General features: G+C 38.8%; 1 protein-coding gene across 1 annotated transcript in view; it reads right to left on the reverse strand.

Annotated features, from left to right (window-relative positions):
- The window catches only part of GBE1 (1,4-alpha-glucan branching enzyme 1), a 182,242-nt gene that overhangs the window by 79,244 nt on the left and 76,805 nt on the right, over window positions 1-26,193 (reverse strand). Inside the window, exons 4-7 of the mRNA XM_029082122.2 lie at window positions 15,961-16,086; window positions 12,867-13,002; window positions 9,408-9,498; window positions 4,646-4,855 (exon numbers count right to left, since the gene is read on the reverse strand). Coding sequence (XP_028937955.1) covers window positions 4,646-4,855; window positions 9,408-9,498; window positions 12,867-13,002; window positions 15,961-16,086 — 563 coding nt within the window. The remainder of the gene's footprint in view (window positions 1-4,645; window positions 4,856-9,407; window positions 9,499-12,866; window positions 13,003-15,960; window positions 16,087-26,193) is intronic.

A 26,193-nucleotide genomic window follows, 5' to 3' on the forward strand; every position in this document is an offset into this window, starting at 1 on the left:
TCTCTCATCTGCTTTCTTCACCCAGAACTCCCAGCTCACTGCCAATGTTCCTCCCAAATGAACATTCAGTGACTCTCTCACTTCTTCTGTCTCTCAATCTAGTCCACACCTTAATCCCTGCCTGTCAGACTATCAACTCCCTGAAGGCAAAGTGTTGTGTTTTATCTCTTAACACCAAGGGCTTATTAGAGTGGTCCTGCACACATTAAGTATGAATAACCGGAGCCCAAAGCATCTGCACGTCAATCATACTCTATTATGAGACCTCAGTGTCAACTAAAAGGACACTACAAATGGGGCCCTTTTAAGATACTGGACAATCTACACAGATATCATATTTCCTAGGAAGTGAGCCAGTTCAGTAAGAGAATGAATTTAATCCAGTGTTGGGCTACCACCTGGAGCCAACAAGAGTTTCATTCTCAGACTTTGTTTTAAAAAGGTAGGAATTCTTTTGGAGTCATAAAGAACTTGCACGTGTTTAAACTGTTTTACATTGAGGGCATTTCAGATTAAGGAATGTTATACTGAACTAAAGTATAGAAACTTAACTTAAAAAATGTGCCGCTCTGGGTTTCTGAGTTTTAGGCTTGTAGGGAATAACAGAAGGCGATAATCCAAGGGGCAAAGTTGATACAAAGACATAAATCCTTACCACTGGGTTATACTTCACATCAATAGAAACCTTTCTAGTAGGCTGAATAATCTTATAAACCTTATGAGATGAGATATGTTTCTCCTTTTCAAACTCAAATCCAGAGATATTAGATTGAGAGAGCAATGTTCTTAATCTCTTTTACAAAAGAGAATTAGTCTTTCTGAATTTTGCAGTTAACTTGACTTTCTTTGGAAGAGCAGCAGATTTAACCAGGTTTTCTAATTGAGCAGAAAGAAGTTTCTAGTTTAAGTGAATTTAAAATGCTTTAAGAGGAACTACAGGAAGAAAGAAACTGACGTTCTGGTTATCAAAAGCTCTCCTGCAATCAATGATTGCGCACCATGCTGCTTTACTTTCCAAAGGGAAAAGACTAAAAACTTGCAAGAGCTTTTGGTAACCTCTTTTCTATAATTGTTCTCTAGATTCTCTTGCATAGAAATAAATTTGTTTTAAGCAGATAAAATAGAATGGTGTCTGTTGCCTTCAACATCAAGGCCAACTTTCAGAATGAATTAATTCAGTCTTTCAGATTCCATGTTTACTTTTAAAGATACTAACATTACAATATAAACCCATGGCTGAAGAGCTAAAAAAAATTTGTTGATTGGCTGCATGTTTTTAAACATAGGTATTAGTTAAGTAAGTGATAAAATTTTGGAGCTGGGGAGATGGCTTGAAGGAAGTTTTGTTAGGCTCATCTTCAGAACATGAAATGAAATTTTAGAAGTCATAAAGGGTATGAACAAAATCCACAAGGCCTGGGGGAAACCATTTAAACTTTACGTTGATTCAAAGTAACACTTCTTCACATAGGGGGTACAATTTTTTAGGTTTTCAGGTGAAAATTAATAGCAAGATTGAGAAAAGTTTTGGTTAAATATCCAGACAAGGAGCTTATGATTTTATAGATGAGGAAAATGAGGCACAGAAAAGAAATTTGCTTAATGTCACGCAGCAGGCAAGTGATGGAGGTCACTCCCAGGCCCATGCCCTTTGCAGTAGGCCACACTGCTCCTCCTTGATGATATCCCATATTTTCAATTTTTGGTATGCCCTCATCTAAAATGAACTTGATACTTGGTTGTGGGTTGATGACATTGTTTATTTTTAAGTTCACATAGCTTACTGTTTTTTATGAGTTTCTTGTTTGTAAAATGCTGGAGGATTTGCATAAATCAAATTTAAAAAACTAATGAGATCATCCATTCACATTTACTTTCTTCTCTAGAGGATCTTAAAAGTGACAGTCTTGTCAGAAAATCCTCCTTACCAAATGAAGAAAGGACAACCATATCACTGTTATGAGCTGTCATTAGTAATTTAGCAAAATAGAAAGCAGTTTAGCGGAGCAGAGAGAACAAAATGTGTGGAAATATGTTCAACACCTGATTGGAAATGCATTTATAGTCTGCAGTGAAATGACAGTCAGAATGTGTCTCTCAGGTAATTCTTAGGATAGTATAATTCTTAGAAACTTGATAATGATTTTTTAAAAACTGGTCAAGTGTAGTGGCATGTGAGTGGAATACTCCATAGATAGAGGCATTTACAGAATCCCTTTTCAAACAGAAACCAATTTATTTCCAAGAGGGGAAGTTAATTAGAACTTTTTCAAAATGCTTTCCACTACTTTCTGTGGATTCTTCAGCGCAACACAACATTTTGGGGCCTAAATTTATTCACAGGGGATGAGAGTGGAGGAAGAAAAAAAAAAATACATGCTTCAAAAATTTTGTCCCAATCTGACATTTCTATAGGTTAGTAGACAACCAATCACCCAAGTATTTTAGACTGAAAGAAAATGTTCACGACAATTCAAAGATTTTATGTTACAAAAAATGATTGATAAAGATGCTAACCTACATTATCTGCATGTTGACATTTTTGTGATCAATCAGCAAGAAAATCTGTAAATATAAAATATTCCTGGTTTTTTATTATCTCTCCATGAGTTGAATGAGTACGCTGGCATCAGCATGGCACCAAATCTAGAGAGATGAGGTCGGACAAACACTAAGTCCCCTTTATGCTGCAAGATTCCTGAAACAATGTGGCCCAAGGGGAGAAGGAAGGTGGCTTTCGAAGTACCGAGGAATCAGACTGGCAAAGGCTCTGAAGTGGGAAAAGCTCGTGATGAAAGGAGATCTTAGGTAGGATTCTGGGTTAGCCATCCCTACGTAAAAACAAGTAGCTTGATCTGAATCAGACTCAGTGACTTGAAAAATAAAATTCATTGCAGTCATTACTATTCATCTGTTCCTATTTTTTTAATGACTGAATAGGAACAGATTACAATTGGGGTGGGATAGTACTGGACAGAAGATTCAAAACCCTAGATGTGAATTTCCAAATGCCAGAGAATTTCCAAAGTGATCCACCTACCATAACATGACATGGATTTACGATGCAGCTACAGTAAGCAGTAAAAATCCTTAACAAAAATATTTGGAATGTGGTATTTTATTCTGTTGCAGAGCTATAAACTGAAGCACTGTTCCACGTTAGTCGAATCAACCAGAGCAAGACTATTAGGAAATGATATGCATGTTCCCGATCCTGATTACCTTCCTTTCCTTAGGATTGTCTGCACTTGCTTAATGCTCCAAGATATATCATCTCTGTCTAGAGGTCTGGCATGGGGGACAGACCTAAAGCAAATTTTACAGGCCAACTAGAGTTCCTGGAAGTAGGTTAATGATTTCTGAAGTATGCTTCAAGTTTAGTGTAGCATATTTAATTGGAAAAGGCAGAGTGCTTTCATACCTTTTCTATTTCCTATGTGGACAAGAAATACTATATTCTAGAATAAACAGAGAGTAGGGGCTCAGTCCACATCCCTTTATGCACTTTGGATGTGTGTCATATGATTCAAAAGTAATTCATCAGTCAAAATATCTAGATTAGAAGATCAAGTAAATTAATAGGCACCTAATTCTTTACCCTCTAAATGGAACTGCCTTTTTAGGAGAAAAAGCCAGCTTGGCAGGGAAGGAGAACAGTGTATAAAGTCAAAACCAGCAAAATTAAATTACATACCCAATAAAGAGAGGGTGCAGTGAAAGTTTCGATGTTCCAACTTAAGTGGGAACATATACAGTGTGTTAAGGTCAATGAGACGATATAATAGAGGAAGAGTGGAGACCAGTTCTAGAAATCATATCTTTTAGAGTTGAGTTTGGCTCTCATTTCTTATTTTTGGCAACTTCTATTGCAGGAAGGAAGATGTTAATTCAGTCAGTGATTGGGCTAGGGTGCTAATTCTTCACAGCTGGAGATGTTTGCAGTTGTTATACAATTATGCCCTGTTCATGAGCATAAGCTAACATCAAATTCTGATGTTGGGAATTACCCCAAATTTGCTATTCAGAGTATCCAAAGGCAAGCCTAAAAGGGTGGAGTTAACATTCACATTCAACAATCAAGTTTATATTGGCATCATAACCTCCACATAAGCATTATGATAGTTTGTCCATATGCTGTTCAGAAAGATCTGAGCAAGTAGTAAGTTGAGAGCCAAACTTTGATCCTTTTAGGTAATATTTCACTGTTTGCACTTTGCTTCTGGAATAAGAGCATAATATACATAAAATAGCACATCCTCTAACTGCTGCTGCTGAAGTCACAAAAAATAAAAATAAATTGAAATGCTATTATTGCTACTCAACTACAACGGAAGGTTCAGGAAAGACCAGGTTGTATTTAAAACCCAAACTGGAACATATTAATGATAACTTTTCCAGGTAATAGCAGTAGAAATATATAATTATTTAAAAAACCCAAATATAAGGTTTAATGTCTAAACCTGACAAAGTTAAAGTTATGAAGTAACCAAGTAAAACATTAAGTAGCAGGGTTCATTACAAAAAAAAATAAATAAATGCATATAATAAAATAAAAAAATAATTCATGGTATTAATACTTCATTCAAAAACAAAAAACTTTCAACTTTTTCAGGCATATTTTAAAGACAATCAAGTTTTCACATACCTTGAATAGGCAAAGAGTCTACTGTCCCAGAGATCATGATTTCCTCTAGGGCCAGAAGGGAAATAACAAGCATCGGTGCCATCAAACTGATTCAGACCATCTTCAGAGTTTTTAGATGCATGACTGTGTACAACATCCAAGAGAACTGTGATGCCCATTGAGTGAGCAGTGTCTACGAGTTCCTTCAGTTCTTCAGGAGTTCCAAAACGGCTGAAGGTTAATTTCAAAAGTCAATGTCAAAACATTGAGATCTCAATTCCTGAGACAACCATTACATCCCCTCCTTGCCCCACCTATCCCTCGTCATGGAAAGAGAACAATGTGAATTCATTCATTCAATAGTATTTATTGAGTGCTTACTATGTGCAGAGCACTGTACTAAGGGCTTGGAATGTATAATTCGGCAACAGATAGAGACAATACTTGCCCAGTGATGGGCTCACAGTCTAATCGGGGGAGACAGATGGCAGAGCAAAACAGACGAAACAAAAACAAGACTACATTATTACGATAAATAGAATTAAATTGGTGCAAGCATTCAGCTAATTCTGGAGAACAATCTTTCCCCCACTGTCACACTAAATCCGAAGAACATGGGTTCTAATCCCAGTTATGTTATTTGACCTGGGCAACTCACTTTACTTCTCTGTGCCTCTGTTACCTCATCTGTAAAATGAGGATTGAGACTTTGAGCTCCATGTGGGACAGGGACTGTGTCCAACTCAATTTGCTTGCTTCTCCCCCAGCAGTGAGTGCAGTGCCTGGCACATTGTAAGATCTTAACAAATATCACAATTATTATGATGATTATTAGAGGCATTACTAGATAAGTCAGGGACTCTCCTGAGCAGTGATTCTGTCACCCGTGCAATCAAGGGTATTGTATTCTTCCAACTCCAACAAACATTTGCATGAATTTGAGATGTATAGGTGCCAAAACTTCAACTTGAGTTGGGGGTAAGAAGGGACAGGTTTCAAAAAGTGAATAGCTAGAAAGCCACTATTTAGGTTTTTTATTACTACTACTACTAATAATAAAAATTGTGATTTTTGTTAAGCACTTACTATGTGTCAGGCACTGTTCTAAGCACTGGGGGATATTCGAGCAATCAGGTTGGACACAATCCCTATTCATTCAATAGTATTTATTGAGCGCTTACTATGTGCAGAGCACTGTACTAAGCGCTTGGGATGAACAAGTTGGCAACAGATAGAGACAGTCCCTGCCGTTTGACGGGCTTACAGTCTAATAGGGGGAGACGGACATACAAGAACAATGGCAATAAACAGAGTCAAGGGGAAGAACATCTCGTAAAAACAATGGCAACTAAATAGAATCAAGGCGATGTACAATTCATTAACAAAATAAATAGGGTAACGAAAATATATACAGTTGAGCGGACGAGTACAGTGCTGTGGGGATGGGAAGGGAGAGGTGGAGGAGCAGAGGGAAAAGGGGAAAATGAGGCTTTAGCTGCGGAGAGGTAAAGGGGGGATGGCAGAGGGAGTAGAGGGGGAAGAGGAGCTCAGTCTGGGAACGCCTCTTGGAGGAGGTGATTTTTAAGTAGGGTTTTGAAGAGGGAAAGAGAATCAGTTTGGCGGAGGTGAGGAGGGAGGGCGTTCCAGGACCGCGGGAGGACGTGACCCAGGGGTCGACGGCGGGATAGGCGAGACCGAGGGACGGCGAGGAGGTGGGCGGCAGAGGAGCGGAGCGTGCGGGGTGGGCGGTAGAAAGAGAGAAGGGAGGAGAGGTAGGAAGGGGCAAGGTGATGGAGAGCCTTGAAGCCTAGAGTGAGGAGTTTTTGTTTGGAGCGGTGGTCGACAGGCAACCACTGGAGTTGTTTAAGAAGGGGAGTGACATGCCCAGATCGTTTCTGCAGGAAGATGAGCCGGGCAGCGGAGTGAAGAATAGACCGGAGCGGGGCGAGAGAGGAGGAAGGGAGGTCAGAGAGAAGGCTGACACAGTAGTCTAGCCGGGATATAACGAGAGCCCGTAATAGTAAGGTAGCCGTTTGGGTGGAGAGGAAAGGGCGGATCTTGGCGATGTTGTAAAGGTGAAACCGGCAGGTCTTGGTAACGGATAGGATGTGTGGGGTGAACGAGAGGGACGAGTCAAGGATGATATCGAGATTGCGGGCCTGAGAGGCGGGAAGGATGGTCGTGCCATCCACGGTGATAGAGAAGTCTGGGAGAGGACCGGGTTTGGGAGGGAAGATGAGGAGCTCAGTCTTGCTCATGTTGAGTTTTAGGTGGTGGGCCGACATCCAGGTGGAGACGTCCCAGAGGCAGGAGGAGATGCGAGCCTGAAGGGAGGGGGAGAGGACAGGGGCGGAGATGTAGATCTGCGTGTCATCTGCGTAGAGATGGTAGTCAAAGCCGTGAGAGCGGATGAGTTCACCGAGGGAGTGAGTGTAAATGGAGAACAGAAGAGGGCCAAGAACTGACCCTTGAGGAACTCCAACAGTTAAAAGGATGGGAGGGGGAGGAGGCTCCAGCGTAGGAGACCGAGAATGATCGGCCAGAGAGGTAAGAGGAGAACCAGGAGAGGACAGAGTCCGTGAAGCCAAGGTGAGATAAGGTATGGAGGAGGAGGGGATGGTCGACAGTGTCAAAGGCAGCAGAGAGGTCAAGGAGGATCAGAATGGAGTAGGAGCCATTGGATTTGGCAAGAAGGAGGTCATGGGTGACCTTAGAGAGAGCAGTCTCGGTAGAGTGGAGGGGACGGAAGCCAGATTGGAGGGGGTCTAGGACAGAATGGGAGTTAAGGAATTCTAGGCATCGATTGTAGACGACTCGTTCTAGGATTTTGGAAAGGAAGGGTAGTAGGGAGATAGGACGATAACTGGAGGGGGAAGTGGGGTCAAGAGCGGGTTTTTTTAGGATGGGGGAGACGTGGGCATGTTTGAAGGCAGAGGGGAAGGAGCCCTGGGAGATTGAGTGGTTAAAAATAGAAGTTAAGGAAGAGAGGAGGGCAGGGGCGATGGTTTTAAGAAGGTGAGAGGGAATGGGGTCCGAGGCGCAGGTGGAGGGGGTGGCACTTGCGAGGAGGGAGGAGATCTCCTCTGAGGATACTGCAGGGAAGGATGGGAAAGTAGGGGAGGGGGTTGGTGGGGGGGAGGGGAGAGGCAGAGGGGTGACTTATCTATCTCACATGAGGCTCTCAATCTTAATCCCCATTTTACGGATGAGGTAACTGAGGCACAGAGAGGTTAAGTGACTTGCCCACAGTTACACAGCAGACAAATGAAAAAGCTGGGATCAGAAGCCAGGTCCTTCTGATTTACAGGCCCGGGCTCAATTCATTATTAGGGCATGGATGCTTCTTCAGGTCTGAATGAAGCATTCAGGTTTTATCAGAGACCTGGGATGAGCAAGATAAGGAGTCTGGGTCAAACAAGCAATAGGGAGATAGCTCCCGCTGCTCCTATGGAATAGGGTACCTATAGTGAAATGTATGGAGGAATTGCTTTGCCTATGGCTTCGTAGGTAAACAGTGACCCTCAATCTATGGGCAGTTGAGTGACGAATCTGGAAAGAGTGAGAGTTTACAGAAAAATTCCCATGTATTCTAATTTGCTTCAAATCATCCTATTACTTATGATGTTCAGGGGATTAAGACTGTGACCTTCCTACTCAGTACATAACAGACAATATTGGGGTTCAATAAATAGTCTATTTAGCCCAGTGATTTTTCCAATAATGACACTAAAAATGCCGAAAAAAAACACATTAAATTGCATTGCATTCTCCCAAACTTCTTAGTCTTTTGTGTGCCATCTGAAGAAAAAGTTATCCATCTATCTATGGATTCTCTATTCTCAATCTATGAAGAGGTCGGACTTCAGAACGTGAGTATGCTCCCTCTGTGGATGGAAAGTGTGAGATAAAAAGTCCACTCCATTTTTAAGTATCTTGGACCTAAACTCTGTACATACTGAGCATGCTATGCTCTGCACATAGTAAGCGCTCAATAAATACTATTGAATGAATGAATGAATGAATAACTGACCATTTAGAATGAGCAAGAACAGCTAATGTCTGGGGCAAGATAGGCTAAGCAATTTATATGCGACATTCCCCACCCTGAAACATTTCTATATTCCTTCATACATTCATTTGTATTTATTGAGCACTTACTGGGTGTAAAGGACTGTACTAAGCGCTTGGGAGAGTACATTATAACAACAAACACATTCCCTGACCTTGTGTTTCTATAATTGTCCATTACACAGTATATGAAGAAAAAAAAACTTGGGACGAATGGTCAACATACTACATAAGCAAATTCTTTAGACTATTTCAGAACTGAAAACAAGCCCAAAGCAGATAACACTTATTTTTATTTTTTTTTAGGGCTATACACTTTTATAGAACCTTACCAAGTACACACTCACTGCAGGCAAATCCATTCACTCATTGGGCAGGGATTGTCTCTATCTGTTGCCGAACTGTACATTCCAAGCACTTAGTACAGTGCTCTGCACATAGTAAGCACTCAATAAATACTACAGAATGAATGAATTTACTGAATGGGGCCATTTCCTCTCAACACAAATTTTGAGAAGCACCCAAAATTTTGATGGGTGACAAATGAATACCAAATATAATTAAATCTACATTTTCCACTGCTCTGGGCAGAACAGTCTTGGAAAAATAGTGTGATTATTATGCACGAATCCGTTTTTTTTTTCCCCCAAGCTCATTTTGTTTTACTCTTTTATTTCAAATTAAAAGTTTTATGTATATATGCTTATTATCTTACCTTGATGCAGCAAAGAAACTTGTGATTTGATAACCAAAACTTGCATAGTAGGCATGTTCCATAATAGCCATCATCTGAATGCAATTGTACCCTGTTTAAATATGAAGAGAATCCTCTGACTGAATGGATAGGAAACATTTTAAATGCATCAATATGGAACTTGATTTACTACCCAACTGAATTGGAAAATAATCAAAATTTCACAGTTAACATTGCAATATATTTGCAAAAAGTTTGGTCTTTATTCAAATTACCACTGCATGCCTTATACTGACTGACCTTACAAAAAAAAATACACAAATTAGTTGTAATTTCACTTTGCAGTATTAACTAAGACAGTAATTATAATTTGAACAACAGTTGCATTTTAATATTCACACTAAGTGATGAAAGCAAAACAAGACATTATTACATGTAGTTTAACTTGTGGTTTACACTTTGAATACTTGATTTGTGTATTTAATCATGGCATTATTTTCCCGTCACTCATTTCCCCTCATGATAGCTTTAAGAAGAACAAAATGTTAGAGCAGTGCACTTCTCCACTGAAATTACTAAGGTCTGTTTTTATGATGTATATATTTACCAAGAATATATATACCAACAAAGACACTACTGATGGTGAAGTTCACCTTAGAGTACATGCGTGGCTGAAAAGGTCAGTGCGAGAGCCATAGTTCAGCCCATACTGGATACATAAAATAATTTTAAAAAAAAGTTGTTCTCTACTGTGTTGTGCTTAATTTTTGCAGAACATAATGTTATTTGTTATCTATTTATTTTATTATGGTATTTGTTAAGTGCTTACCATGTGGTAAATATTATTCTAAGTACTGGGGGAAATACAAGTCAATCGAGTTGGACACAGCCTCAGTCCCAGTTGGGGCTCACCGTTTAAGTAAGAGGGAGAATATTTTACAGATGAGGAAACAGGCAGAGAGAAGCTAAGTGACTTGACTGAGGTCACACAGCAAGCAAGTAGCAGAGAACCCAGGTCCTTCTGACTCCAGGGCCCATGCTCTATCCTCTAAGACACAGTACTCCTCTGTTAGGGGGTTCCCAAGAGGAGGCAGAGGAAGTTCTGGTGAAAGAGACTGAGACTGGGCAAACAAAAAGAGATGAGAACCAAGAAAGGACAATGTCAGTAAAGCCAAGGTTGGATAAGATATTCGAGAGAAGGGTGTGGTCCACAGTGTCGAAGGCATTGGAGAAGCAGCGTGGCTCAGTGGAAAGAGCATGGGCTTTGGAGTCAGGGCTCATGAGTTCGAATCCCAGCTCTGCCACTTGTCGGCTGTGTGACTGTGGGCAAGTCACTTAACTTCTCTGTGCCTCAGTTCCCTCATCTGTAAAATGGGGATTAAGACTGTGAGCCCCACGTGGGACAACCTGATTCCCCTATGTCTACCCCAGCGCTTAGAACAGTGCTCGGCACATAGTAAGTGCTTAACAAATACCAAGATTATTATTATTATTATTAAGGAGTCGAGGAGGATTAGGATGGAACACCGACCATTTGATTTGACAAGGAGGTCATCAATGGTATCCTTAGAGAGGGCAGTTTCTGTGGAGTGCAGATGGAAGAAGCCAGATTGCAGGAGGTCAAGGGGGATAGGTAATTAATAATAATAAAAATTGTGGTATTTAAGTAATTACTATTTGTCAAGCTCTGTTGAAAGCTCTGGGGTAGATACAAGGTAATCATGTTGGACACAGTTCTTGTCCCCCATGGGGCTCACAATCTTGATCCCCATTTTACAGATGAGGTAACTGAGGCATAGTGAAATGCCTTACCCAAGGTCACACAGCAGACATTTGGCAAAGCGAGGATTAGGAACCCACGACCTAAGTGGATGGTTGGTGTGGGGTTAAGGGGAAGGGTTTTTTGGCTTTTTTAAAAAAATAGGGGGATACATGAGCATGTGTGAAAACAATGGGAAAGAAACCATTGCAAAGTATATAGTTGAAGATAAAAGTCAGGAAGGAAAGATGGGAGCACTCAGGAGTAACTAAGTTTTGAAAGGTGGGAGATCTCTTGCAAAACTGCTGGGAAGGATGAGCAGAGTTCAAGAGAAGGAAGGAGTAAAGTGGAACTGGAGAGGATCAGGGAAGATTTTAGGAAGATCACACCAAATGGTTTCACTTTTATTGATGAAATAAGTTGCAAAGTCATTTGGGGCAAGATATGGAGGGAGCAGAAAAGCAGGAGGAGTCACTTAAAAGTTGTATACACCTGGCAAGGCCAGTGGGGTTGGGAGCCAATAGAGCTTCCAGGTGAAGAAGAGGGCAGAGTTAAAGCAAGTCAGAATTCATTCATTCATTCAATAGTATTTATTGAGCACTATGTGCACAGCACTGTACTAAGCACTTGGAATGTGCAATTTGGCAACAGATAGAGACAACCCCTGCCCAATAACGGGCTCACAGTCTTAACGGGGGAGACAGACAGCAAAGCAAAACAGAACAAAAACAAAACATCCTCAAGATAAATAGAATCATAGAGATATACACATCATTAACAAAATAAATAGGGTAATTGATATATAAATGGAAGAAGTTGGTCTGATGTCTGGAATTCCACCAGCAGTGCCCCATGGTTTGAAACAAAGAATGGGGAAATCATGCTGTGGAGGTGATCCAGGCCTGTGGGTTGGTGGTACAACATTGGCAGAGAGACAGGGGAGCAAAAGAACTGAGCTCAATGGAGAGGGCAGTGTTGAGGGTGTGGATTTCTGCATCTAATAAAGGTAGGTTGAGAATAGAAGCCAAAATGACTCTGATGACTAGGGAAACTGGAGGTCAAAGAATCGGTGTACTTTCTGGGAGAATAAAAGGATTTTGCATTGTTGGAGGAAATGGAGAGTAAAGGCAGGTGATGAGTTTGTGGTGAGAGAGTACAATTTCAAAGTTGTTGAAGTTAATAAATGTACAATGCCTAGAGATGATGAGATTGATTACGCGTCCAGTTGGATGGTGGGTGAGGTGGAGTTGAGGAGTGAAAGGAAGTTGGGCAGAGTGAAGGTTGTAGGGAACATCACATATATGAGAATGCACAATCTACTGTAGTAACTGTACTAAGACCATAGTCATTTTACCCACACTGCCATTATTATGACACAAAAAAGTTAAGGTTTACAAAATAGTAACTAAAATGAAACACATATTTCTCAACTCTACATCAGTATTAGAGGCATCTTCCTAAATAGACCGCAATTATCCTAACATTGTATTGGAATAATCTCTTGGTTTTTCTTAAGCAATAAATTGGGTCATATACCCTACCTAAGTCTATTTTCAAAGATCAAATTAGAGCAGGCAATTTTGAGAAGTCTAAAATAAAATGCATTTCTATTAAACATTTAATCTTAACCCAAGAAGGCCCTTATAATTAGCTTTTTCAATATGAGCACAGACTCATTAAAAAATGTATCCAAGTGTAAAAAAAAAATTACAATTACTTACCAAGGTTCTTTATTCTCGGTAGGACATTACATGTAAAGTGTTTATATGAAGCTACTTTTCCTTCATGAGAAGAAATTCCTACATGACATTCATAGATCCTTAAACTTCGTGGCTTCTTTGGTCGAGAATGTTTGCACTGTAAAAGAAGATAGAGTGGCTAGCAGTATGTAAAGGATAAAATATGTCACAAGTATAAAAATACGATGATAGGGATTAAAAAGTCAAAGGATCCTCAATGTCATCGGTACTTCAGGTTACTAAATACCAATCTGGAAGCAATACAAATGAGAATTTAATAGTGGACAATCCCATGGCGCTGAAAATATGACTGGAAAGGAGGGCTCTGAGGGAGACCTTATAGTAAGGCCCACTACTTGCTGCCACCACAACAAAAGCCAGAAATTTTGCAGGTTTACGAAGAATTAATAAATAGGTGAAGTTTCACAGAGTGCTGATTACAGGAAAAAGTCATATTGAACAGCAAATCCAAAGTCAAAAGAATTGTTTCAAGAAGGGAAACCATCATATTTCTCGCCCTCCAGAGCATTTTTTTACTATTGCCTGAGAGAGAACATGCTTCTGTACTAGAGAGGCCATTGACTGGTCCTAGTGATGCTCGTGTTCTTATCTTTAAGAAGTTGTTGTGGGAGAATAATAGACAGAGTAAATAGGTGAGAAAGTGGAGAGGAGAGGAGAAAGAGGCTGAAATGTAGGTACAAGATCTGAAAAGAGAAACTCAAGAAGGGACCATGGCTAGAAGGAACAGCAAAAAGCAGGAAGGAAAATGTGGAAGAGACAATAAGGGAACATGGGGAAATGTGGAAAAAGGAAGGAAAGACACATTAGAAAGCCAGGAAGGCAGGGACTCAAAGAGATAGATGAAATTAATCAATCAATTGTACTTCTTAAGCACTTAAGAACACTGTACTAAATACTAGGGAAAATACAATGTAACTGAGTTGGTAGACACATTCTCTGCTCAAAAGTGAGAGAAAGATCTGACCAAGGATGAGGAGGCTATCAGTTGCATATCTCCTAAGGTAGCCAATAAATATACTTTAACAATGTTTCCACAACAAAAAGCACATTTTAGAATGAGAGTTTTTAATTGATGGACTATAGGAAATACAAAAAGGCCATACTGTCATGCAGACATCTTTTCATGTCCAACTAAAATGTAATGTCTTAGTAAATGATTTGGCCAAGTAATGAGACAAATACCTTACTTCTTCCCTCCCGTCACCCATGCCTTCCCTCTCCTTCCCCCGTCCTCCCTCCCCTTCCCCTTGCCCTCCCTCCCCTTCCCCCTGCCCTTCCTCCCCTTTCCCTTGCCCTCCCTCCCCTCCCCCCCAAAAAGCCCCAAAGCAAAAAACAATGAATGCAATGATAACAAACACATCTGCATTATTTTTGTGGTTTTCAGAGGGATGTTTAGAAATGACTGCTAATATGGAAAAAAGTTTAAATGCAAGGTTTTGCTAATAAAGATTTAAGGATTTAATGGAGTGAGAATGTAGGTATCAATCAATAGTTCTAATTGAGCATTAGTGTGCAGAGCAGTAAGCATTTGAGAAGGCACAGCAGAGTTAGACAGTCTTGCCTTCAAAGAGCTTTGCAATCTAGCACAAGAGCCATACACTAAAATCATATTGAGATTAGATTTCAAAAATTATCCTGCATGAATTCAGGTGTTCTATAAAATTTTAAAAAGTGTTCTTATGAAACAGAAACAAATAATGCTATCAACATCTCAAATTTTATTCTAACTCAGTACTTCCAGAACCTCCTTGCATAAACAAGGGTCATGAGTCAACATAAGATCAAAAGGGTTACAGAGAGTTACCAAAAGTAGTCACTTCCAAGTAGTTGGGGTGCTAACCACAGGACTTGGACCTATTCTGTAGAAGTGAAAGTTCATATAGGGAAAAGCAGCGTTTATTCATTCCAACAAAGGAATGTTTATAAGCGTAGATACCAATGAAGGGTGAAGAACACAGCAATAAAATTGCTCTGAAACACTCCTTAGGTATATCATCTAGGGGACCCATCTAAAACCATCCTGATTTAAAGCATCTGATCATAATGTTTTAGTGGAAAAGTGATTCCAGCCAGCCATACCTGGAAATGGAAATTTTAGTGGTGGGTTATTTTTTACCTGCTCTGCTCCAAGTCCCTGGCTTTAATACAAAATCCAAAAATAAACAAATGAATTAATAAGTTCATATATCAGGGACAGTGATGCAAGGAAGGGCAGATAAACGTCTCACAGTCGGTACACAACTCAGTCACCTCCTTTTGTTCATCTTGAGCTGCATGTCTTAGCCTGTTTTTGTTTTCTTGATTTAGTTTCCTGCTTCTTCGTCTATTACTGCATTACAGTATGGTGTGCTGCTTATGTAGAATTTTATCAGCACAATAAAACTGAAAGCTGCCACTGAATTGGGTTAAGTACTTGGGTAGGTATGACTTCTCTGGCCCTGGGTGACCAAAAATTCAGGCCTCTTTCGAATTAGAAGGTCACAGCAGCCTTATCAAAGCTGGTTACTTTAACAATTTATATTCATTTAGTTTTCATAATGTAGGTCTGCAGCCAGAACACCATGTTGGCATACTGTAGTACACTGGTGACTAACTAACTTGAAAACTTCCAGTGATGTTTGTGACTCCCTAAGTACGAGCAATTTGAAGAGTTTCCTAATATGGTAGCTCTTGAAGTGAAATGGTAAGGTACACATTTGATACATGTAAAGAAGCCCTACATAAGAATGTTGACTTTTATAATGCACCTACTACAACATCACAACTAGGCTAGCAACAGCAGCATGAAATATGTAGCCATGAATCCGTGTTCCGCTGTGTGGCCTCTTCAGCAGCAAACATAACTTCTTTCACTTTATCTGGATAATTGTTGCAATGTAATATAAATCAGTAAGAGAGAAATCCTATAACAGGTGGTTAAAAAATCAAAGTATGTGAAAAAGGCTAAATAATGATAGCTAAATTTGCAGTTATACTGCAGTGATCGTACTTATTCAGTCATATTTAATGAGCTCTCACTGTTTGCAGAGCACTGTACTAAGCACTTAATACTTACTTGATATGATTGCTCTGGGTCCCAGTGTATCCAATCATAATTCACCTTATCACCTTCACGAATCACATACTTTGCCCATGGTGAAATTCGATAGAGGATACGTCCACTTTTACTAGTGATAACCACCTAAAGAACAAAATGAAGTTATTGTAAAAATCACCTGCTCATGAATTGTGACACTGCCAAACAATTTTTGAAAATAACCACAAGCATTTTATTATGAACATACCCTTATAAAAAGGCTGTGAGGACTTCCCAATAATGAGACAGTGACTTGTTGAGGGGTATCAGTTAACATATAACCAAGAGTTAACTGACACACTGAGAAATGAGAGCCAATAAACTAGTTGAGCCCTATGTTTAAAAGCACAGCGGCTTCCATAAGCCTCTTGTGGGCAGGAAACAAGTCTGACATCCCTGTTGCACTTTCCTTATATTTATTAAAATACACTGCATTCAGTAGGTGCTCAAGAAAAACCACTACCAGTACTATTCATGTATAGGAATATTCTCCCCTCTCTTTTCCACAGCTCCCATCCCTTGTGTGTCACCTAGACTCTTTCCCTTTGCTCTTCCCCACCTCTTCCCACCCCATAGCGCTTGTGTATGTATATATATATTACATATACCTATAATTCTATTTATTTATATTGATGCCTTTTTCCTTGTTTTGATGTCTGTCTCGCCCCATGTAGACTATAAGCCCAGTGAGGGCAAGGGTTGTCTCTATTGCTGAATTGTACTTTCCAAGCACTTAATACAGTGCTCTGCACATAGTAAGCACTCAGTACGACTGAATAAATCAATCAACTGAAGGCAAAAGGGTGTTCCATCAAGGCATCATCCACTGGAGTGCAGTAGCTAGAGCCATTCAGAATTGACTGTACCACTCCAGAGATGGGGGCTGAAATCATTGGAGCAGAGGAGACTACATCAATGCAGCATTGTTGTTTTGTGGATGACTGAACTATTCATGACTTAACATTAAGTAAGAATGTCAAAGTGTTCCTATCCCATGCTTAATTTTCAACTATCTAGTATAATGTGTGCATTATACACACTCACAGTATACACACTCACAGTATAGTCAAGATATCACTTTTAATAATGACAATAATAATAGCATTTTAAATTGTGGTATTTTTAAGCACTTATGCTTAAGAACAAAGTCCCTATCTCACATGGGGCTCACAGTCTAAGGGGATAAGATAATAGTTACTTACTCCCCATTTTACAGAAGCCCAGAAAAATTAAGTGACTTGCCCAAGGCCACAAGGCAAGTGGGAGTTGGAATTAACTCCCAAGCCTATTCTCTTCCCACTATGCAGTACTGCTTTTCACTAGGCAATACTGCTTCTCTGTTGAGTGAGCATAAAAATCATATGAAGATGGCTCTCAGAGTCAAGATGGGTAGGTATAACTAATGGTTTTCTACAAAGATAAAGTCTTGGATCCTAGATTAGAAAACATAATTTGTGGTTTACATTAAAAATATTTTTAAAAAAGTTAATAAAAATGAACTTTTAAAAACTAGTGTATATATTCATATACATACATCTACATTTCTACCTTAGTGTACCAGACTGTTAGTACTTTAAAAATAAAGTTCATTATTTTTATGTGAAATGAAAAAAACCTAAATTAATCTTATTTTTAAAGGTATTAGAAATACTATTAATATAATTTATCTTGGGGTCTATACTTTTACTAGACCCATTTTATCCTTCAAAAAGATTATGCACAGATTAAGACCTCTATGCCCTAGAGAATAAGCAATAAATTTATTCAAGAATAAAAGGCACTTAAATTAATTTTGTGAACAGCAAAGATGCCAGAATCAAGCAAAAAGTGGGCAATTATCTTAACAGGTCATCAAAATAACACATTCACTATTCTTATCCAAAAGTTTCACCTAGATACTAAGAAGTTCCACAATCTTTTACTAAATTAGTTTGTTCCTAATAGTTCAAAGGTTTTAGAGAAGAAAAATAATTTTATAATAAAAGCAATAAAAAAATGGGCATTTTAGTGTTTCAAAGAATGGCTAATAATTCAGAATTTTAAATTTCAGAATTTAAGTGGGTTTTGTTCTTTCTACAAAATGCAGATAAACTCATTTAAAAGAAATCCAAATGCATAAACCCTTAGAGATCCGAATTTTTGAAAATCAGGGCCAAAACATGATAATAAAATCTAAAATCATATTGTATCAATAGCTGCTGCTTACCTTTTCTTTTGAGAAAGAAGGTTAGCTATTAAAATTTTTAAAAAGTCATTTTTCTTGTAAGATCAAGTTGGGAGATGCCGGTTCTACTTCCAGCTCCACCATTTGTCTGCTATGAGACTTGGGGGCAAGTCACTTAGTCTCTCTGTGCCCCAGCTGCCTCATCTGTAGACTAGGGATAAGACTGTTGCACTACCTCTTATATGTGGATTGTGGGAGATAGAGTGTGCCCCCAATCTGATTAACTTGTATTTATTTTAGCACTCAGTCCAGTGCTGGGCACAAAATTCTTAACACACACCATTTTATACTTTGTTACATAAAATCTTTCTAAATTTTATATTTGAAATAAGAGAAAGTTAGAAGACCCTAGGAAGTCCAGATTTATTCCTATAATGTTAAATTCAGCATATGAACAGATTCAAAAGCTTCATAAACACTCTGGTCTCTATGGTTTGGTCTAACACTTTGCCTTTTGGTTAATGATATTTTTAAATTTAAATGGCGTTTCATTAGGCAGAAGGTAACTACAAAGCATACCATCATCATTCCAGAATTCTGAAAGCAAATTCTAGTAATCAAATAACATTGTCCAAATTATACTTGTACAAAAACCATAATCACACATTTCTTAACAGAGCCTTAGGTTGTCCTTTAAATCAAAAGGTTTTTGTTTTGGTTAGAGGAGGGGTAGGAGAAAATATTAAAAGATTACAACTCATCATAAATTTCCCATTCACTGAACTGAATGTTAGGCAGGGACTAAATAACAGAGCAGACAAATGCACCTTTAACCTTTCCAATTTATACAAATACAATTTGTCAATTCATTTGAACAAAATTTCACTCCAAATTTATTTTATAATACTGTCTTCTAAATATCAATTTACCTTGTTGGAAAACTCAAGTTACGTTAACATTAGTGCCTAGTTATGGCACAGTCTAACATATAAGTGAAAAAATATTTTACTGACCTAAGCAAACGTTCAGTTAAACAGGGCCTTTCACAAGATGGCTTGTATCATAATGAGGAGGAAACAAATCTTTACCTAGATAAATTGGGGTCAATCGGCAGTACTTTAGTGCTTTCTTTGTTCAGAGCAAGGTACTAAGGGCTTGGTAAAGCACAGAATTGTTAGAAGACAAGATCACTGCCTTCAAGGACCTTTCAATCTACCAAGGTAGAAAGACATTAATTTCTTCTACATCTTAAGGCTTTTAAAGGAAAACATGCACAAAAGGCTTATATTTAGGAACCCTACACCGTAACTACTTTGCATACACACTGCTGCCTTCTCACTTTGCCAATATTGATAAAAGGCCAAAAGGAAATAATTGCAGAACAATGGTAGTCAACATAACTTTGTACGTGATCACTTGGAATGAAGAATTTCTTTTTCATAAAGTATAACAGGTTAAAGAATTGCTGAGATCCCTAAGCTTTACACTCAGATTGGCTGCATTCTTTTATTCTCTTGGTGCTAAGCTACTGAAGGAGAGCTTAAAGGAAAATAGAAAACTAAGGGATAGATACAGATGACAAAAAGCTGGAAGAACATTTCAACACACCATCCTAAAAACTATGTCAAAAAGGAAAAAAAAAGGACAAAAGTCACTGCAAACCTGCTCTCCTCCACCCCCAGGGAAAAAACAAAAACAAAACCACAAAAAGGAACTATAAAGGAGATCTCTAGACTGTAAACTCATTATGGGCAGGGAATGTGCCTGCTAACTCTGCTGCACTGTATTCTCCCAAGTGCTTAGTACAATGCTCTGTATAAAATAACCTCTCAATAGTCAGTTAATCATATTTATTGTGTGCTTGTGTGCAGAGGACTGTACTAAGTGCTTGGGAGAGTACAAATATAAAAATATAACAGACACCATTGATTGGTTGATCACAAAATTCTAAAAGGTATATGGTACAGATAGGAAATCAGCATTCAACATACCCAGGCCATAAGCAACTGACTATGACTCCTAAATGAAAATAATAAGAACAATATCCAGATGCTTTAATCAAGTAAAGATTGATTGGGTGTCTAAGACTACCAAACAAATGGTTTTAAACTTCCAAGGAATTGAATGATCAATAAAGTGATAAGTAATAGTAAAAGGGGAAAACTCTAATAAGAGTTCAACCAAATCTGTGAATTTTCATTACCTAAAATGTACGCTTCAAGGAGACCAAGTCAAGTGCAGTGAAGGCTGAAGTCTGTTAAATAAACAAAATTGAGAATCTTGTCATATTTAGATTTTTTCCTGGGCAGGGTCTACCAAGGACTTGGATTACAGTCAAGAACTATTCTATGAGTTCCCATCTGAAACTCCTTGTAAATTGCAATTGTTAATTAAAGGTCAAAATATTCAAAGACTGTCAGACTGTACAACTATTTGTGGGTTTGTCAGATGAGTGTTTGGTCTGCCTACTTTACCAGAAGGACTACTTTAAGATTCCTTAACCATAGTCATTCTGAGAAAAAGTACACCCCAAAAGGATGCAAACACAATCACAAATTGCATGCTGTTCATGGGATTGAGTAATAAAAAATGGCTGAGCCGAGTTAATGAAACCTTCCAGGCCTGAGTAGTGTGTGCTTCTACCTACAAAAACCTTGGTTGAGAAGTAGCATGGCATAGCAGATAGACTCAGAAGGTCATTCATTCATTCATTCAATCATATTTATTTAGTGCTTACTGTGTGCAGAGCACCGTACTAAGCACTTGGAAAATAGAATTCAGCAATAAAAAGAAAACCCCTGCCCACACCAGGCTTACAGTCTAGAAGGGGAGAGACAGACATCAAAACAAATGAATGGGCATCAATATAAATAAATAGAATTATAGATATATACACACCAAAACAAGTAAACAGGCAATATAAATAGGATTATAGATATGTATATATATACATAAGTGCTGTGGGGCAGGAAGAGGAGGGTAGAGCAAGGGGAGTGGGTCAGGGCAATGTAGAGGGGAGGGGGAGTTAGGGAAAAGGGGGCTTAGTCTGGGAAGGCCTCTTGGAGGAGGTGAGCCTTCAGAAGGGCTTTGAAGGGGGGTAATAGTCATGGGTTCTAATCCCAGCTCTTCTACTCGTCTGCTGTGTGACCTTGGGCAAGTCACTTCACTTCTCTGTGCCTCAGTTACCTCATCAGTAAAATGTGGATTGAGACTGTGAGCCCCACATGGGACAGGGACTGTGTCCAACCCGATTTGCTTGTATCCACTCCAGTGCTTAATACAGTGCCTGGCACATAGTAAGTGCTTAACAAATAATATAATTATTATTATTCTCTATCAATGCAAGTGCTTCTTGGGAAGATGGATGAACGCATATCTAAGCAAGAATGTTGATAAGCACAGAGACCATCGAAAGGTGATGGACAAGTAATAAATTTTCCTCTAACACTTTATGCAAGAAGTGCAGAGGGTTACTTTTAATTTCGGACAACCTAAACTTCCAATTATTGTTCCCTTATTCAATTATGATGCTACCATTTCTATTATGCTTATCTAAGATCTGGGCTACAAATGATACCATGTCACTAGGCATTTAGGTATTCACTTCAGCCCATCCATTAGCACATTTACATACATGCCCATATACTCAGTTGCTTCCCCGACTGTAAATCATGCTGATGTCTACCTCCTGGAGTACAGAGATTACATCTCCCTACTCTATTATACTCTCCCAAATTAAGTGCAGTGCTCTGTATGCAGTCAGAGCTCAAAAAATACCAGTGCGGGGTAAGATTGTTACATTTCACAAATTAGTTCACAGTCCTTTCTATGTAACCCAAATTTGTTCCTACAATAATTTATCTCTGATTCTGGTAAATACCTCATAGCCAGGATATACCCTCTCTTTCTGCTGTACTTTTCTAGTACAACAGAGAAGCAGCGTGGCTCAGTGGAAGGAGCGCGGGCTTGCGAGTCAGAGGTAATGGGTTCGAATCCCCCTCTTCCACTTGTCAGCTGTGTGACCGTGGGCAAGTCACTTCATTTCTCTGTGCCTCAGTTCCCTCATCTGTAAAATGGGGATGAAGACTGGGAGCCCCACGTGGGACAACCTGATTACCTTGTATCCCCCAGCGCTTAGAACAGTGCTTGGCACATAGTAAGCGCTTAATACAATTATTATTATTACTATTATTAGTATACTTAATAAATACCTAACTACTACCACCAAGATAAATGCTCCAATCACCTAGCTGGATGTCAAATTTCACACATTATCAACCCATAGAAGAATGCAAAATGGAAAAAAAAGGATATTTACGAAATGATACACCCCAAATAACTACCCTCCAAGATACTGTAAATTTTTTGCATTTACCCATGATGGTTCTTTAACTCACATAAGCAAAACACATTCCAACAGCAAACTATTCCTCTAGCAAATTATTTTAACTTGTATTTGTTACAATTGAGAAAAAACACATTCTTGTCACAAACAAGGTAGAGATATTCAAGAATGAATGAAGGGTTTGGAAAAAATATCAGAATCTGGACTTCAGCTGAGTCCATGAATTATTTGAAGACACCTATAATGGATATATTTATAAAATATTCTGTATCGCAATATTCCAGTGTCACAAACAGATGCACATTCAATTTCTGCTTTGAGTCTAGAGGCCCACAAATAAATCTCGATTGACCACTGCATTCAGCCAAATTGATAAAGTGATACACTTGGATGAAAAGGAACTGCAAAGGGATGCTCACAGAATGCTATATATAAAAATCTCAAGTGATGGTTTTCAAATCTACAGTGAAACATGAACTTCAAAATATTTTTAAAAGAACCTTGCTATTTGGGAACTGGAAATTGAATAGGACCTAAAGAAGATATTTGCATGTGTAAATATATATATATATATGTATATATATATATATATATGCACCCAGTTTCATAGTCTTGTAGAAAAAATGACTCAATCCTCTATCTTTAAATTATTTACAGAGAACTAAAGTTGGCAGCACAGACTACCTACTTTTCCTAAACTAAATTTTTCAAGATTTATATGATAACCATTCTCCACAATTAGTTATTTATAAAGTTAAAAATATAAAAAATTATAAAAATAACTTTTTGAATAATCTGCAAATTTCAGCCAAGCTACCCAGTTTGTGGTCACAAGTGGAGGGACAGCCAAGAGGAAGCAAATAACTGAAAATGATGTTTGTTCGTGATACTTGTTAACCTATTTCACAGTGAACTTAAAAATATTATTTTATAGTTGTTAATACTTTGTGTCAAGTTTTTGATTAGTAAAAGAAAAAGCCACAGAAATAATATGCATATTAGCCACTCAGCCATGATTAGAGAGATGTTGTACATTTCCTCCACTGTTGCTAAATCTTTCCCCTCTCACTGTAATGTCTGCATATTTCTGCTTCACTTGTTTTCAACTTGTCCTTTTATTTTCCCTTAATTCTTTGCCCCTTTATTTTACAGACATCTCTCCACTTATCAAAAACTTTCAGTGATTACCCATTTGTTTACATTATAAAATAAATTTCTGAACAGTCAAGTTTTAAGGTACTCCAACAGCTGTCTTCCTCTTATCTATCCACTCCTCTTTTAGCAACGTCAGTAGTAGTAGTAGTAATAATAATATTAGAGTAGCAAGCAAGTGAAGAGGCACTTGAGTACGGTGGCCATTCTTCACAACATCACCTTCTCACTGAACTTTCCCAACAATCCTACCTCCAACTCCAGGCTCATACCCTTCTTCCTCATTGGACCTCCCCTTCCCCTTCAAATCCATTAGACCTCAAATGGCCTGATCTTCAAAGCCCTACTAAAGTCCCAAGTCTTGGAGGAACTTTCCCCAATTATTATTTCTTCTCCACAGGTCACATCCTCTCAATCAATAGTATTTATTGACTGCTTGCTCTGAGCAAAAACCATACTTAAGGGCCTGAGATAACAGGGTTAAATACAGAGGGTCCCTGCCTTCAAGAAGACTACAACCTAGCAAGGAGACAAGGATTAAAATATATTACTGGCAGGAGGGAACAAAAGAGCTTAAAGAAACAAACACTCGTTTGAGAGGGAGAGAGAGGGAGATGAGTACCCAAGGTCTTAAGTCTCATTGAGTCTTGCACTACATCAGCAATTATTCATTCATTCATCCATCCATTCAAATGTATTTATTGAGCACATACTATGTGCAAAGCACTGTACTAACATCTTGGGAGAGTAAGATATAACAATAAACAGACAGAGTCCCTGCCTAAAATGAGTTTACAGTTTAGAAGGGGAGACAGGCATTAATAAAATTACAGATATGTACATAAGTGCTGTGGGGCTGGGAGAGAATATGAATAAAGGGAGCAAGTCAGGGCGATGCAGAAGGGAGTGAGAGAAGAGGAAAGAAAGGCATAGTCAGGAAGGCCTATTGCAGGAGACATGCCTTCAATTAGTCTTTGAAGCAGGGGAGAATAACTGTCTGTCAGATATGAGGAGGGAGGACTTTCCAGGCCAGAGGCAGGACCTGGGGAAAGAGGTCAGTGGTGAGACAGATGAGATCAAGGTACAGTGAGAAGGTTAGCATTAGAGGAGCAAACTGTGCAGGCTGGGTTTCAATAGTAGAGTAGTGAGGTGCGGTAGGAGGGGGCAAGGTGATCCAATACTTTAAAACCAAAGGTGAGGAGTTTTTGTTTGATATGGAAGTGGACGGTCAATCACTGGAGTTTCTTAAGGAATGAGCACACAATGTTTGAACATTTTTGTAGGAAAATAATCCAGGCAGCAGAGTGAAGTATGGACTGGAGTGGGGAGAGACACGTGGCGGGGAGGTCAGCAACAAGGCTGATACAGTAATAAAGGTGGGATAGGATAAATGATTGGATTAATGTGGTAAGAGTTTGGATGGAGAAGAAGGGGTGAATTTTAGCGATGTTGTGAAGGTGGAACCAACAGGATTTAGTGATGGATTGAATATGTGGGTTGAAAGAAAGAGAGGAGTCAAGGATAACGCCAAGGTATGGGCTTGTGAGACAGGAAAGATGGTATTGCTACAGTGATGGGAAAGTGACGGGGAGGACTAGGTTTTGGTGGAAAGATAAAAAGTTCTGTTTTAGACATATTAAGTTTGAGGTGATGGGAAGACATCCAAGTAGACATTCTTGAAGGCAGGAAGAAATGAGAGACCGCTGAGAAGGAGAGAGATCAGGGCTGGGTATGTAGATTTGGGTATCTTCCGCATAGAGGTGGTAGTTGAAGCCATTTGGTACTCCAACTTTTCATAACTCTGGTCCCTACATGGAAAGGGGCTTGAAAAAAGTTACACTATTGAATTTTCATGGACAAAGTGCAAGAAAGCAAGAGATTCTCTGTGACATTCACACATGCCATCTCACCATCAGCAGCAGCTTCAATTCAGAATATGCTGTATTTATTTCAAAAGTATCACCATATTTTTTCCAGTAAATTCTCTATGGAAAAATCCTGTGGCATGTAGTATTTTAGAATTCTGATTCTTGGGTATGTACTTCTCTCAAATGGCATATCAACCTTGTAGTAAGTTTGATGAAATAGGATTCTTTACAGTCCACCCCAAGGTTGACATCAAGGTATTGCCTGATTAAACACCCAGACTTTTGCTCCCCACTAAAAAAATAAACCGACAAAGTTAAATGGCATACCCTTTTCAGAGGGACAATGTACTCAGGTGAATATAGCACAACATTAGGGCAGACTGAAGATCAATCAGTAAACAAATACGCACTGAATGACCACTGATTTTTGGAAGACAAAATTGAAATACGTTTTCTCCATTTTCTGTGTTTGCTTATTGCTAATAGTTATGCATTTTTCCATGCAATATTCTGGCAATATTTAACAGATGGGTGGTGTTACCTATTGAACTAGGCATAGGTGTGAATTCAAATCATCTGTGAGGTACAGGGATATCTGAATTTTTTATTTATAAATCTGCTTCCTTTTAATACAGCCTTATTTTCAGAGAATGTTGATGGTATTGACATTAAAAGAGATTTAC

The sequence above is a fragment of the Ornithorhynchus anatinus genome, chromosome 17, assembly GCF_004115215.2.
Source record: "Ornithorhynchus anatinus isolate Pmale09 chromosome 17, mOrnAna1.pri.v4, whole genome shotgun sequence".
NCBI classification, from domain to species: Eukaryota; Metazoa; Chordata; class Mammalia; order Monotremata; family Ornithorhynchidae; genus Ornithorhynchus; species Ornithorhynchus anatinus.